Source organism: Triturus cristatus, chromosome 1_1 (genome assembly GCF_964204655.1).
Source record: "Triturus cristatus chromosome 1_1, aTriCri1.1, whole genome shotgun sequence".
Classification (NCBI taxonomy): Eukaryota; Metazoa; Chordata; class Amphibia; order Caudata; family Salamandridae; genus Triturus; species Triturus cristatus.
Genome location: NC_140579.1, coordinates 994,846,264 through 994,862,681, shown reverse-complemented (window position 1 = coordinate 994,862,681; position 16,418 = coordinate 994,846,264). Strand labels below are relative to the sequence as shown.

General features: G+C 46.9%; 1 protein-coding gene across 1 annotated transcript; it reads left to right on the top strand.

Annotated features, from left to right (window-relative positions):
- Nucleotides 1-6,200: 6,200 nt before the first annotated feature.
- On the top strand, nucleotides 6,201-13,389 carry LOC146871434 (serine/threonine-protein kinase pim-1-like). Its single transcript, XM_085647008.1, is given in 7 exon segments — nucleotides 6,201-6,291; nucleotides 10,108-10,214; nucleotides 10,577-10,627; nucleotides 10,711-11,083; nucleotides 11,706-11,882; nucleotides 12,176-12,261; nucleotides 12,263-13,389. Coding segments are annotated over 7 exon segments (957 nt in total). The 3' UTR covers nucleotides 12,335-13,389.
- Nucleotides 13,390-16,418: the final 3,029 nt, after the last annotated feature.

Below are 16,418 nucleotides of genomic sequence, written 5' to 3'. Positions count from 1 at the left end.
AAAAGACTATTTAAATCAATCCATAAAACTTTTGATAACTTTACGAACCTATCTACCTGCCTATACCACTCAACTGGCTTTTCGCGTAGTCGAGGAAAATCATTGGTAAATGACAAAATATCTTGTCTAGTCCAAGGGACATGTACATATCCTCCTCCTGGAATTTCTCTCATGGGACATTCTGTTACTTCCTTTTCTCTTACGGGGAAGGCTGCAAACGTTTTGTCTGAGACATCATCTTGTTTTCGAAACCACCTACTCTTCCATTTATCTACATCTCCCCATTTTCTTAACAAAATGATTGTTTTTAATCTGTGGTGTTCTTCCTGCGGTGTTCAGATTTTCAATATCCTTTTCAGAAAAATCTACTCGGTATGGTTTTTGTGAAGCCATTACTCTTTCAAAATCTATACCCATTTCATTTGCCACTTCTAGTCTTTCGTGTCGATTCCTTGCTCTTCAGGTTATACTTTTACATAAAAATAGTAATTCTTTATCCTGATAGGTTTTTAACTTCTCCGTGGGGATAGTCCCTAGTACTAATTATTCCAAAACAATCTTCAGCTTGGCCACATCTATAGATTGGGATTCTGTATTTTCTGCTGTAAACTCCTCAGCCATTCACTTAATTCTTCTGAAGTAGGCCCTACACTATTTTTCTCAGTATTTTGTTGTGTTAAACTCTTTGGCGATCCAGGGACTGATTCTGTCGTCATTATTATTCTATCCACTAAACTTTTGATTTACAGTCAAATTTTTAGGCGTACTTTGTTCTGAAATACCTGCTGTTTTGTCTCCATGGCTTCTCATCTGCAATTTTTTCTGGCCTCTCGGTTTGTTTTTTACTGTTATAAGGAATCATCAGACAATGCTCACTATCCTTCTGTTTATCAAAAATAGGCCTTACAGGTCCTATAGTTACTGGAACGGTTACGGCTTCCACATTTTTGGTCAATTCCCTAATCTTTTAAGTTCACTCTAAAGTGGTTTTCGCTAGTTCAGCTGAATTTTCATTACTCGTTTTACCACGTTGTGTGTTCTCTATTTCTCTAAAAGGATTGTTCCTTCCTACTTCTTGTGGTACTGATTCAAATTTTATTTTCCGTTGAGTCTCTTATTGGGGCACTTGTCAATAATGTGGAATCTGATTGATATGGGGGTGGATTTTTATAAAACATGTCGTCAAGAACATCATCCTCCGATTCATGCACACCATACCCTCCTAACTCGATATTATTTCTGTTTTCCATACATTTTTTATTGCTAATCTCTTCAGCACTACTCACACGAAACAACCCATCAGTCATATTTGCGCTTTGCCATCTCCTCATTCTATGTCAAGACCGGAGGCGAGGATTATGCTATCCTTTCTTCACTTTATTGATAGCAGTCATTCAAAGTCAAAACAAACTACCATTCCCATGAACCATAGGGAATAAACATTAAAATCAGTGTGTCCACAGATGGTGTCCTCTTCAATGCACCAATCAGGAGTCCCCAGGGTCTTAACGGTCTTTTGTTTGTGACCACCCTTCCTCTTTCTTCGCTGCTTGCAGCCAAGTTAAGTCACCTTTTTTTACTATGAATACTGGTTATACTATTTGCTGATTATTTGTGTTTAATCTCATGTTGTATAAAGCGCTTGTTTGCTTTTATCTTTTTAATATGTGCTCATTAGCTGGCTATCGGTAGAAGTGCGGCTGCTCTGTGCGCGAAGCCAATTCAGTAGGCGCGCTCCCCATCGTAATTGTTGTTCTTTGCTGGTTTTCGATGCGTATGTTTAGCGCTTCGTCGCTACTCGGCGTTGAGCTTAGCCGCGGGAGTCTTTAACAACTCCCTAGTGGCGGTGATTGGTGCAGGCTTGCGGTGGCCTAAATACGCCACTAAAGGGCATCTATCGACCGTCCTCTGACGCGGCAGGCGCACTTGGGATTCCGATCATTCCTGAAGCATCGGAACCCAGCGCTGCACTGCCGCTAGTGAGCCTAGTCCATTGTCTGCCTCATACGCCCCTGACAAGGGTCTGTACCTTGCCATTAGGCATTTTTCTTACGAGTCTAAGGCCCCGTGAACGACCGGTTGCTCGGGTCTGTAACTGCCATTAGGCAGCATTGCAGGGAGTGTTCCTGCTTGGGGGGGGTCAGTAGTTTTAGGTCAATAACACTTTGTGTTTACAGAGTCAGTAACGCGGTTTTTACTGCAGGGACCCTTGTTTAGGCAGACTGCCCACATAATACCTTCTGCACCAGGGCTGATTCAGTCCTAGGCTTCAAGCCTTTTTCACTGCAAGCACTGCCCGCCCATATTTTGGCTGCTTCCCAGCCGCCCTCATTAAGGATGACCTCCTTTTCAAGCTTAGTGGCCATTGTTTGGGTTCCCTCTTATTATGGAAGCCTCCCACGGCAACATAGTCTATGATGAGCAGTGGGAAGAGGACCCCTTGGGGGCTCTTCCCTGGGGAGAAGATGTTTATGATGCTGTTGACTAATCCATCCATAAAGCGGTGAAATTGGCCATGACTCATTTGGAGGAAAGACTATCACGTAAAATTGACCAAACCAGTGAAAAACTGGCCAGGGCCGCGCAGTCCTCTGGTATGACTACCACGATCCTATCTCGGATGACCATTCCCCTCCGCCTAAACGGGCTAGGGATGCGGGGGCGGGTTCTGACCCTTTTGCTCGCCTTAAGCAGGCTTTCCTTTCTAGTTGTATTACCCCCTGCAAACCCCGCTTCTATACCTCCTCCAATACCTTCTACCTCCTCGGGCGGGGATCCCGATGACCAAGGGGATGCGGATGCCTCTGCTGAGCGGTCCCGCCTGTGGCTCCCTGCCAAGCCTCCTGCGACTGACACAAACTTGTGTGCTGACATGCTGGACCCAGGTGGTGATTTACACCCGCGCTCCTCTGACTGGGCCCCCTCTGAAAAAGTCGCCCAGTATGTGGCCAGCAGGATTCGCCGTCCGCTGGAGCCTGCCATTCGGAATTGCTTTAGGGCAGAGTGTCCCCGCCCTACTTTAGATGGGAAAGTGGCTGCAACTCCCGAAATTAACCCTAGAATGGCGACCTTCCTGCAAAAATTTGTTAAAGACCTTAAAAAGGGTATAGACGGGTCCTGGCGAGCCTGCCAAGATAAGTTGTTGGATATCTTGGGGCCGATTACCAAAATTTTGGACATGGCAGAGGAGGCCAAGGTTTCGGGCTCGTTAATCTTTCCGGAGCATCTCTCCTCATGGGCCCAGCGCGTAGTGGTGTTCCTTGGGAACGCCAACTGCGCGCTTTCCACAGAACGACGCAGGTCTCTCCTTATTAAAGTAGACCCCAAACTCGGAGACCTTGCAGACACTGAGGCGGGTCCTGTAGCTCAAGGTGGCCTTTTTGGTGAGCCCTTCATCAAAGAGCTAGGGAGGTTCGTTAACACCTTCACCTCCCTGGATAGGGCTCAGGTTTCCATCAGGAAAGTATTTTGACCTCTGGTTTTCAGAGGGGCCGGACGAGGTAGGGGCCGCTTGTCCGGCCGTCCAAACTAGACCAGAGGACAAGGCTCCAACCAGGGACAATACCAAGATCAAGCCGCTTTGGAAACTTCTACCCCACCAGGGGCAGAAGAGGCAAGAACAGAGGCGGCGGAGGAGGCGGCGCCATTTCTTCCGGTGAGTGTTCTCCCTTTTTCCCTTCTAAAAGTGGGGGCCATCTGGTGCATTTTTTCCCAATGTGGACTTCTATCACGGGGGACGCTTGGGTTCTTCAGACACTAAGGGGTTTTCATATCGAGTTCCAGGGAACCCCAGTGCAGGAAGTGCCTCCCAGACCACTTTTTTTTTAGCAGTAGACGTGGGTTTGATCGACCAGGAGATCCATGCCCTTCTGTCCAAAGGCATGATAGAAGAAGCCGTGTTGCATCCAAGAGGGTTTATCAGCAACCTCTTTCTTGTAGACCAAGTGGATGGGGGGGGTCAACGCCCGGTTATCAACTTGCGGGAGTTCAACGAGTGGTTGGTTTACCGCCACTTCAAAATGGAGGGGATCCACCTCCTTCGAGACATCCTGCGTCCAGGGGACTGGTTGGCGCGCCTCGATCTCAAGACGCTTTATTTAACGGTGCCCGTCTTCCCTCCTCATCGAGGTTACTTCAGTTTCAGTGGCGCAGCAAAACCTAAGAGTTCACCACACTTCCTTTCTGTCTGTCCTCCGCTCCCTGGTGTTTCACCAGGGTCTTGAGGCCGGCAGTGGAACGTCTGCGAGCGTCCGGCTTGAGACTCCTTGTCTATAGAGGACATTCTGCTGATGGCGCAGGATCCAAGCACCCTGTCTCGACATCTGCAAACAGTGGTAGATCTTCTCCAGAATCTGGGGTTTGTGATAAACGAATACAAATCTACTCTGGTGCTCTCTCAAAGAGTAGTTTTGCTCGGTTTTCTGAATGACTCGGAGTCCAACCTCAGCCTTCCTGCGCGCAAACTGACGGAAGATTCGCCACGAACTTCGGAGAGCTTTAACGCTAGCTCGGATCTCCCTCCGACAATTGGCTCTGATAGGTGGGCTTCTGTCTGCCTCCATTCAGGCCATCTTTCCCGGGCCGCTCCATTACAGAGCTTTACAACGCCTCAAGGCGGAACATCTCCGCAGAGGTCGCCCTTATTCATTCAAGGTGGCCCTGACAACAGAAACCAGGGAGGAACTGCAATGGTGGCTATCCCACATGGAAGCCTGGAATGGGCGGGCCATCTTTGGTTCCGCGCCCGATTATAATTATAGAGTCGGACGCGAGCAGATCAGGATGGGGTGCGAGGTGTGACGACTTCACCACGGGGGGTGTCTGGTCTCCGTCGGAACAGCGGTTGCACATCAACTGTCTGGAGCTTTTGGCGGGTTCATTCGCCATCAAGTGTTGGACCAATGAGTCGGTTCGTTCCTGCGTCCTTCTCAAAATGGACAATATCTCTGCAGTCCGATATATCAATCATCTTTGCGGCACTCGCTCGCGAGCGCTTTCTGACTTGGCGGCGAATCTCTGGCAGTATTGCCTGGATTGTCAGATCTCGGTCACGGCAGAATATCTGCCCGGCCAGGACAACCAGGTGGCGGACTTTCATTCACGCCACTTTCACGATCTGAGTCTCTGGAAGCTCCACCCAGGGGTGTTTGCAGATCTTCAGAGCCTTTGGGGTCCTTTCTCGATCGATCAATTCGCCTCCCGCCTGGATTTCCAGCTTCCCCGGTTTTACAGTTGGAGGCCGGACCCTCTAGCGGAACAGACGGATGCTTTCCTTCAGGATTGGAGGAACGAAGCGGGCTACGCCTTTCCCCCGTTCGCAATGATAACCCGGGTTTCGGCCCATGTTCGCTGACAGGGAGCGTCCATTGTCCTAATCTCGCCGATTTGGAGGTCTCAAGTCTGGTTTCCGGTTCTACTGGAACTTTCCTGGGATTCTCCGATCCTACTCTTACCCCCCCCCCCCCCCCCCCCCCCAGTTTCCTGCTCTTCTTCTGAGTCTGGACGAACGTCCTCACCCATTGATCGAACAGGGCTCCCTGACGCTAATGGCGTGGCGGATTACAGGGGACAATGGACAGTCCCGGGGCTTTCGGGAGCGGCTGAGACTTTCCTGTCCAAGGCCTGGGCAGACAGCACTCTCAAGCGGTTTCGCTCCACATGGAGACGGTGGTGTCGTTGGTGTCTGCGACGGAATTTCAATCCTGTGGCAGCAGATGTGACCGCCATCTTGAATTTTTTGGCCTCCCTAGCAGAGGATGGTCTCGCGTATAGAACCATCAACACCTTCAGGTCAGCCATTTCTGCTGGTCATGCTTTAGTTGATGGTACGCCTGTCGGGGAGCATCCCTTGGCTTGTCGACTCCTCCGGGGTATATGCCTGTCCCTTCCCCCGGAACCCCAGTATTCCCAGTTATGGGATGTTAACAGAGTGTTGAACCTATTTCAGTCTTGTCACCGAATAGGTTCCTGTCCAGGAAAGAGCTTTCGGCTAAGATGGCCATGCTTCTGTGCCTGATTTCTTGCAGACGGGTCTCTGATGTCAGAGCTTTGGATGTCTCCGGTAGGGGATCTTTTCTCCCACCGGTGTCACATTCACCGTTCGTAGGCGCACCAAGTGTGGGACTACTACTGTCTCCTACCCTGCTTTCCCTGACTCTCCCAAACTCTGTGTTGTGGCCTGTCTCAAGGCCTACGAGGAGATGACGGAGGAGTTGAGACCCCCTGGGGAACGCCAGTTGCTTATTGCGCTCAAGAAGCCTCATAAAGCGGTTTCTTCTCCCACGATTTCACGTTGGATTTGTTGGATTATGCAGGAAGCAGGCATAGATTTGCGAGTTTTTGGTGCTCATTCTACAGGAGGAGCTATGGCCTCCAAGGCCTTTACCCTGGAGCTCGTCTGGAGGACATCCTCAATGCAGCGGATTGGTCCTCGCTCAACCTTCAAGCGGTTTTATTTCAAACCGGTTATTCACATTGCTCATCTGGTTGTGAGCAAGCTTTGAACGAGCATAATCCTCGCCTCCGGTCCTGACATAGAATGAAACATTTCCTAGCTAACGTAACGGAAAGTTTCAATTCTATTAAGGACTCGGAGGCGAGGATTATCCCACCCAGGGTACATCTTCGTTGTCTTCCCTTCCTCGTACTGGGGTAAGTAAAGTGTTTACGTGACAATCTGGTATTCTGTTCTCGTATATGCTTTGTCACTTTCCTCTGTAGGGCTAATCCTTAGCCATTACTGTCGCTTACGCCTTCTTTATTTTCCAGGGGACTCGAGCAAACAAGACTCCTGATGTGAATTTATTGGCTGACTGAGCGACGAAAGAGGAAGGGTGGTCACAAACCAAGAACTGTCAAGACTATGGGGACTCCTGATTGGTGCATTGAAGAGGACACTCTATCTGTGGACACTCTATGATTTTAATGTTTATTCCCTATGGTTCATGGGAATTGTAGTTTGTTTTGACTTTGAATGGCTGCTATCAATAAAGTGAAGAAGGGATAGCCTAATCCTCTCCTCCGAGTCCTTGATAGAATTGAAAATTTCCGTTACGTTAGCTAGGAAATTTTTCATTCTGCCATGATTCTCCTGTCCATACGATCTACCAAACATATAATTTGTACCTTCCGCCACTCCTCTGTCGTGCATCTCCCCTTCCCATTCTGTGAATGCTTCAAACTGTGTTGGTCTAGGTCTCGGTTCTAGATTCATCATTCTCTCTCTCAAATTTCTCAAGACCGCTAAATTGAACGAACCATGTTCTGGAAAAGCTAAAACTCGATCTTTTGTGTACTTTGCCCAATTGTCCAACCAAATACAAGTATGATAACCGTATTTCGCAACCATATAGGATGCGGGCGATTTTGGTGGGGGAAGCAATTGTCCCTCTCTAGTCAAAATCTGTTTGTCCTTTTTACATACGCTCTTAATTTTTCTGAACCAGGACTTTTTCTGGTGGATCGTAATACAACATTTTGTCTTCAGTGTATTGCTAGATTTTCCCTATGACTATTCTTTTTATTCTTTTGTTTTAACCAATCGTAGCGCGACTTGCACTAACGCACCAATCTGGAGCGTCTACGTCACTCCTGCTATTCTCCAATCCCAGTGCGACTCACACTAACACACCAATCAGGAGCATCTACGTCTCTTATTGACTGGCCAATCCCAGCGTGGTCTTTCTGACGTCAGCTTTTCTCGCTACTCCTGCTTCTGCTGACCCCTCCTTTACAAAATTTATCTGCAAACCTTCTTACGTTCTTTCTGACTTACAAATTTGTTAGTAACAACATAAAAACGCCACCATTATCTGTTTCGCTAACAAAAGTATAGTTAATGACCTTTCCCACAAGAATTCAGTCTTTCCCGAGAGCAAGCATTAGCTAACTGTTTCTCTAGAATTAAGACACCTAGTTGGAGACGCTCTGCTCCTGAGAAATAAAACCAGAGTTTCACAATTAACCTGAGGAACACCTATTACCTTTCCAGTGATGAGCGTAATCAGAGTGCCTTTTGGACTCCTGGTACCTAGGACCAAAATTTCACAGGTGACCTTCGCTATCATACATTTCTCTCATACAGAAAATGTCCCTAGTGGCAACACACGACAATGTTACTAAATCGAACTCCGACAATGCGTTGTGCAACTTCAATCGTCACACGTTTTCCCCGTGTACCTACAGGGCAACAACAATCCCGTCTTTCCCGAGAGCAGCTCTTACCTCTGCCCTACTACAGAATTGTTACAATCTTCCGACTTCCTAAATCCCAGAAGCCGTCAAACAAACATAGAACTCGACGCAACTCAACATAGTGTTAATACATAAACCAATACTTATCCACAATCAATAAGCAATTTACAAGCAATCACCAAAACAATAAAACCATCATACTGCTACCAGAAAAACTGATCCAGCGCTAGACTGGGAAAATGGGGAACAACATATACTGATATCCTCCCTGTGTCGCAGACCCGTCGTCACGCACACTCATTCATACACGCATTCATTGGTGGGGCCCATGACCCCAACTCGCACACGTCACCATTCACGAGTCTACACACACAGGAGAGATGAGTAATTCAAGCGCTGGACATGTGGGGGAACACCTTATAACCTATAGGGAGAGAAGTTATTTTACAAAATATACATTAACATCCGTTGCCTATATATCCCTAATCCTAAAAATCAAGGCACTCCAACCACTTGGTCGACGGACCAATTAGTTTGGTTGGTTGATGATGATTTTAGAACCAGCTAAAACACATTTAAGACTCAGAATCCTTATTTACCTTTAATGAAAAACCACAAACTCATATTTCTTGTTAATCAATACTTGTTTATCTAAATTTTTATATTGATTTATATTTGCATTTGTCTCGTCAAAGTTTAGAATTTCTAGATCAATTCAAGTAAATCGCAGAACATCATATTTACCTAATCTGGCTATTTGGGATCCTGTAATTCATTGGCTCTGCATAACAGAGTCTGTTGCAAATTGTCCGAATAAAGCAGTCCAAAGGTCAAAGTCCTCTGCTCGGCACGCTACAGTCCCCAATTTTATCAAAGGACCAGAAATCGTGCAAGCATCTATCATAGCCCGTGGATTTGGAAAAAGTTTGCAGTCATTAAGCCAGCATCTGGACCATCAGGAAAGGCGTCACGAACATAACTACTCTCTATTATACCACCCTTTTTTATAATGATTTCATGTTAAAGAAGATGAGTTTTTAGGCTTAGGAAAGTCGTGATTGGCTGGTTGGGATCGCCTGATTCTTATTCCCAGTACAGTTCGAAGGGTGAGGTCACTTGTCAGCCAAAGTGTCGACTTGTTCCGGTTTACTGTAAGGCTGATTGTTCCCCTATCTTGGCGAACCACCCAATTCATATCCTTGACCGGGAACATGATGAGCAAAGGTCGCTAAGAGGTTCAGGATACTGTTCGCACTTGCGCAGTTCACTCCGCGCCTCACGAGACAGTGGCCTCTTCTGCATGCGATGTCAGCTGCCATATTGGATTAGGCCCAGATGTCAACTTAAGCGAAACAAACACAAAAATATAATTAATACATAGAAATGGTGACTCTAATGTTAACCCCTTACTATTCCCTCTATGTGCTTGTATTTATCTAGCATATAGCGACATTCAAAGCCATTAAATTCACCTTTTTCGGTCCTCCTCGATGATGCAACATCACAAAGCAACATATATCATGCAATATTCTATTATCACATATACTACTCATTAATATGCGTACAGATTTTAGTTACAAGAGTTATTTAGCCATGCAAATAGCAAATCCCATGTGTAGTTTGTTTTAATAATGTTGATTAGTATACATGCAACACTCGTTTTATAATATTATTGTTAATAGATTATATAATTAGTATTTTCATGCAAGAATAGAGGAGGTATGCAAAATTTTGCACTACCTGCTCCATCAACTCCAGTAAAGGAACGGATTCCCCCTGTGAGAGTATCCTTCTGCTTGGATGGGTGGTGCCTCTGTTATAATAACGCGTCAGTTAGTCATTACACATCCTGTTGTCTAGAACGGTCTCGTCTCTTCGTTTCATCTTCTAAGCTGCCTCTTTTGTTCTTTCCAGTGAAAGAGAAGGAGCCCGTTGAGAAGCTGTACCTAATGGGAGCCCCTCTGGGGAGCGGCGGCTACGGCACTGTGTATTCTGGGGTCCGCGTTTTGGACAACGCTCCGGTGAGTAATCTTTTAACATTAGAATAGCGACTTGGATCACGAGTCTTGCGCACACATTAATTAAGTCACTGATCGGGAAGCAGGTCAATTGCAGGCACAATCACTGCAGTTACATGTGTGCTTCTTTGAAGAGGTCGATGAATTGGGGAATGCCTCATTAGCCAGCCTTCGCACTCCCTAATGTACTTGCTAATGTAGCGTTCCATCGTAGCCTGCTTTTTGGGCTGTCTGCACAGTGGGTATTTGTTTAATGTAAAAATTCGGTTCATGTTCATTCGGCTTTACACGTACTGCCAAGATCTTGATTGTATTTTGGGATGCTTTTCCATTGTGTGTTACGAGTTTACTTTTTTCAATTCTAGGTTGCGGTTAAGCACGTTACCAGGGAGAAAATATCCTACTGGGGAGAGCTGGTGAGTATGTTTTTGTTGATCACGAACGATCACCCCTCCGGGTGCTTTGCGGCTTTCTGACGTGTCTCTCGCCCGCCCCACAGCCCGGCGGCTCCCGCGTCCCCATGGAGATCTTGCTGATGAAGAAGGTGTGTGCTGGCGCCGGATCCCGAGGGGTCGTGCGTCTCCTAGATTGGTACGAGAAACCAGACCGCTTCGTGCTGGTGATGGAGCGGCCCGAGCCTGTGCAGGACCTGTTTGACTTCATTACCGAGAAGGGGGCTCTCCCTGAGCCTCTTTCCCGCTGCTTCTTCCGCCAGGTCCTGGACGCGGTCCGCCACTGCCACAGCTGCGGGGTGGTGCACCGAGACATCAAGGACGAGAACATCCTCGTCAACCTGAGGACAGCAGAGCTGAAGCTTATCGACTTCGGCTCCGGAGCGCTGCTCAAGGACACCGTGTACACGGACTTCGACGGTGAGTGCTTCTCCGAGGAACAAGCGGGTGCACTGTGAAATCTTCCTTCCCTTCGACTTGCTGGTGCGCTAAACTATGTGGGTAGGGGGTTGGTGGGGTACGCAGGCCACTAGAAATATACTCTGGCTGGTTTTGGTTACTTCTGTATGATTATCCGTGTGTAGGGTGGCAACATATGCCCTATGCAATGCTGCTCTGATCTGCCACTTGACTTTGTTGCTAGTGATGGTGAAAACTGAATTAAGATTATCGCATTAGAAGATTGCAAACACTGTTAAAGTTAGCAGATTTTGGGCAGCCGTTTCCCTCTCCCAATGGTAGTTTTGCTGTTTGATAGTTCTTTCGTTGCGCAGTTTTATTGTGTGCTTTTGCTGCCATCTAGTGGAAATTTATGGTCTTCTTTACAACTCAAAGTTCGTAAACAAAGCCACGTGATTGTATGGCCCAGTCTCCTTGTTCTCAGCACCAGTCAAGAATAGACTGGCAAATCGCATTTGATCTGAAATCTTTGCCTGCTGTGCCAAAGCGCCTCTAATAGGATCTGAATTATTTTCCTTTCAGTGCATCGTGGCAGCTGGTGCGCTCCCTCGATTTTATTAGTAATTCTTTGTTTTCTCTTCAGGTACCAGGGTTTACAGCCCTCCGGAATGGATCCGGTTACACAGATACCACGGGCGGTCTGCAACAGTTTGGTCCTTGGGCGTGCTGCTGTATGACATGGTGTCGGGAGACATTCCGTTTGAAAGCGACGAAGAGATTCTTCGAGGACAGGTGTCTTTCCGGCGGAAAATCTCGACAGGTAAAAAGTGGTGGTAAACATGTTGTGAAACAAATACATTATGTTCGGCCCTTACTTAGCAGTCCTTCACTCCTTATTAGAGAAGTCAATTGTGCCCCGAGTTTATTTTTAATTTAGTGGCCCCTTTGTGCAAACGGAGCACAATCATGTAAATTGCCGCTAGTAGACTTGGAACGCGGGCTGGGCGTAGTGCCTTGCATCTTAAACACGTTGACATGGGAAGAAGTAGTGTCTGCAATACAAACCTGTCTTCTGAATTCTCACTTTTCTGTTCCCCCTCTCCCCCATCCTAGAGTGCCAGCACCTCATTGTGTCGTGTCTGGCCCCTCGGCCATCTGACAGGCCTACATTTGAGGACATTCTGAACCATTCGTGGTTGGGGGGATGCTATCCTTCCACAGAAAATGGACGAGATTCACCTACACATCATGAGCAAAGAAAGCAGCACATGAACGCCGCTCTCCCTGGAGGTCCTGGGAACAGTCTGAATCAGGAGTTGGGTTGCATCTCACGCCTCTGATAAACTCAACGCTGCAAGCGTCTTCCTCACTGCCAGCATTAGCGGAGCCTTCCTTGCTGCCCCAGAGTGTGTACCTAGGGAGAGTTTAGCGGTAAAGACTACGTTTTCACCCTGGAAGCAGCTTCGTGGCAACCATGACCAGCTCTTTCTTCGTGGCCTTCATCCTTTGCTGATTTACTTGTGTTATGCTTGTGCTGGTAATATTTTCGGATAATAACAGAAAGGCGGTGAAGAGCGCTGTCTGCTTGGACTTTAACCGGACCAAGGTACATGGAGCTTCCTCACTTAGTGCTCACAATTCTAAAAGTGGGGGGATGGACTGATTTCGAAATAAAGAGTGGGATAACGGCTGGAATCGACGGAGGATAAACTTCTTGTATATAATATAGCAAAGCTGGTGTGTTCTAGCAAGATTAGCTCTAATTTTATTTTTTTACAAATATTTATTCTCAGATTGTGACTTATGGAAAGGTATTTATTTGTTATGTCTGCTGACCTGTCTTCAGCAGGGAAGTGTTCCTCAGTACTGTGAACTTTTCCATGGCTTGTTGATTCCTCTCTGAACCTGTCACTTTGTGGGTGCTTGGTCCTGTCCACTGGTGTCTCCAAGTGCCAGCACTTTACGATGCGAGTTCGCTGCAGACTTGACTTCGGACTGTTACATGCCAGTATAACTAGATGTATTGCATTAATTAACCCTTGGACGTTTTGACGAGCTGGGTCCTAAGAGCCACGCGTATTACGAGTCCAATCCAATGTATTACTTGCAGTATGAATTACCAGTTAGCTGGGGAATCGCTGGTGCGCTCATTTGTAACCTTGTCCAGTCACTCCCTGTTGTCTGAAATCACTTTGCACTGAACATCTAAAATGTTTGCAGCAACCGTTTGTGTTGTGTTGAAAAATAGGCGAGAACAGACTGTTTGTCCCATCCCCCGAGTTAAAGTCCTTCTGTTAAACATTAGTTGGTAAACGTCAGCAAACTGATGTGGGATGTTCGTAACTAAACTGCAACTAACAATCGTTTTTCAGTTTGTTTTAATAAAATTATTTTTGTACCATACTATTTTTAATATTACTGTGTTTCCATGAGTTTATTGTTGCACACCCGTTTAAGCAGTGCGTATTTGCCCAGTAGTGTTTAGTGCGTATTACAAACTACAGTCAGTAACTCTGGACTTGAAGAGCGCCTCAGAGGCCACTGGATTGGGGGCTTTTTGTTTCGGTGCAATCACTAGCGCGCTACTACTGCTAGAGTTCAAACGTGGGCGCTGAAACTGCATACAAGCATCGCATTCTCAAGTCGTATGGGAACGTGAGTGTGCGGCTGATCCCTGCACCCAGCCCATGTGTTGAAACCACAGCATGGTGTAAGATGTTTGGTTTAAGATGTAACGCCCATTATTTTCCTGTTTACATAGAGCGAGCCATCTTGGAGCTGTCCCTCTGGGACGCACTAGTCTAGTACTGTTTAGATGGAAGCTCACAATTATGCAGAGCACTGCGTGTTGTACGCAAGGATATTGCCACTAAGTGTATTCTGTTGAGCACATACTTCTACTGTCATTCACCCATGCTGCTAATTTTGTCACACTTTTTACTGGTGTGTCTGGCGCGAAGTGAAATGTCCACATTTCAGATGGCATGCTGTATTCGGGTATGGACTTGAAGCTCTGCCCACATTTTTCATTGGCTTGTGTCAATGTAAACTGGCTTTTCATTAGTCCATAGGCTTTGTAGTCCCTCCTTATTACCGCATTGTCTCATTTTGTAACCTCCAATGATGACACCCCCTGTTAGGCGTGTTGTTACTTGGTAGGCTTCAATTACAGCCTCGGAGCACTATTTTCTCAAATAGCTCTGTCCTACACACTCTCCTAACGCTTAAAATAAAAAAAATCTTTATAGCACAGGCGTCAAACACATTTACAATGAAATGGGTCTCATTTGAGAGAGTTTGAGCTATTGGCCTTGTAAATGACAATACCTTTTATTTACCTGTTTTAAAAACGCCACATAAATAAAAGGCATTGTCATTTACAATGCAAATGGCTCAAACTCTCGTAAATGCAAGACCTATTGCATTGCAAATGCTTCTTACTTCAGGGCTCTTTTCTCATCACTGCCGGGCCTGGTTCTCTGGGGATGCCTGTGAGGGTTGGTGCTCGTGCTGTGCTCTGGCTGGTGCAAGGTCAGATGCTTTCTTCCCCTGGGCACCATCACACATGGTTCTCTCCTGCGGGTGCGGCAAGGTCACTGCGGGGCCATGCTTCTGTTGTCTACCGGGGTGCTGCTGGACCCATCGTTCTCCCTTTCGAGGATATTGATGGCCTGTGTTCTCTCCTGCGTGTAAGCCAGAAGCTTTATTCAGCAGACCTCTGCAGTGGGCATGTGGTGCTATAGCTTGCTAGAACAGCATGTTATTTGGATGACCAACAAATTTTAGAGGCTGATCTGAGCTTCTTCTTGCTATTGCTGCTGTGAGTGCCTGCTAGAAGGTATTTCACTCTCCTTTTCTGGTCAAAGCCTAGTTTGTTAGACATCTTGGACTTTCAGAAAGCCATGGGAATGCATTTTGTCTGTTTACCATTGGCTTTGTAGCTCACATTCTATCAGAATTAGGAAAGCACAAAGGAAGCACGTTTTTTGTTAATTCTGAAGTGTGTTGGAAACACATGCTTCAATAGCAAAATCAATTCACTGTTCTGCCATTGCTTCACATTATCATTTGTGCACTGTATAGTTTTATTAACCAAACTGTCTGCAAATATAAAGGTAATTTCAAGTGAATATGTTGTCTGTAATGGCAGTGTGCTACTCTACTCTATTGCTATGCACTCTGCCACTGCACTCTACACCAACACACACTACTCTGTACCACTCCATTCTACGCCCTTCACACTAAACCAATCCACTGTACACCACTCTGCTCTCCTTACCGCTTTACCCTCCACCAATGCACTCCTCTATGCCGCTTCACTCTAATCTGAAACCATCTACTCTGCATCACTCCGTGCCACTGATATCTATTCCACTTTACTTTGCACTACTGCACATTATGCCAATGCACACTGCCACTCTTCTCTACACCATTGTACTTTAAGCCACTCCACTTGATTCTTCTATAATCTGCACCACTCTAATTTACACCGCTATACTCTGTAACACTACGCCACCATTGTACTGTGATTTAGTGTATTCTGCGCCACAGCACTAATTTACGCCTCTACACTAATCTACACCACTGCACTTTATGCCACTGTACTCTGCAACACTACACTCTACACCAGTCACTCTACGCCACTCCACTGCAGGCCACTATTGTACGCCACTCCAAGCAACTCCACTCTATGCCACTCCAATACACGACCATCTATGCCACTCCTCTCTACAACACTACTCCACTCTTTGCTATCCCACTCTGCGATACTCTGCGTCACTCCTCTACACCACAAACTTTTTTTTTTAGCCATGCTGAGCTGCTACCACACTGGTGTACAGCATGGCTAAAATACATTGGCAAAGCCAAATTCTTGCATAGATGAGGCATATTGGCTTGTCAATGCTGTAGGAGAGTAGGATCTGTTTCACATGGGTACCCCCACTTTTTTCTGGTGTTTCACTGGTTTTCGACCTTAGTCTGGCTGTGGCCCTGCTAATCAGGATCACAGCCTAGCTGCTTCCTCTCTAAAATGGTTTCAATGTACCTTAGGTACATATAGAATTGGATTCTGGAGTGCCTTATAAGTAGGGGTGGGTGGAAAATTCCGCTCCGCCAGCGTAGCAGATAAAGCCAGCTACCCCTGCTCACCGGCCCGGTCCCTGCTTCTGAAAGCAGCCAGGCCGGGGAGAGCCTCCCCGGGCCCCGGTGGACCCCTGTCTCCAGCGCCTGGACCCTCGGCTGGCTTGCGTGACGGGGGGCTCCCGCACCCTGGGACGGAGCTCCAGCACCGGGCCTGGCTCCCCCGGGCCCCCGGTGGACCACCTTCCCCAGCGCCCGGGCCCTCGGCTGCCTT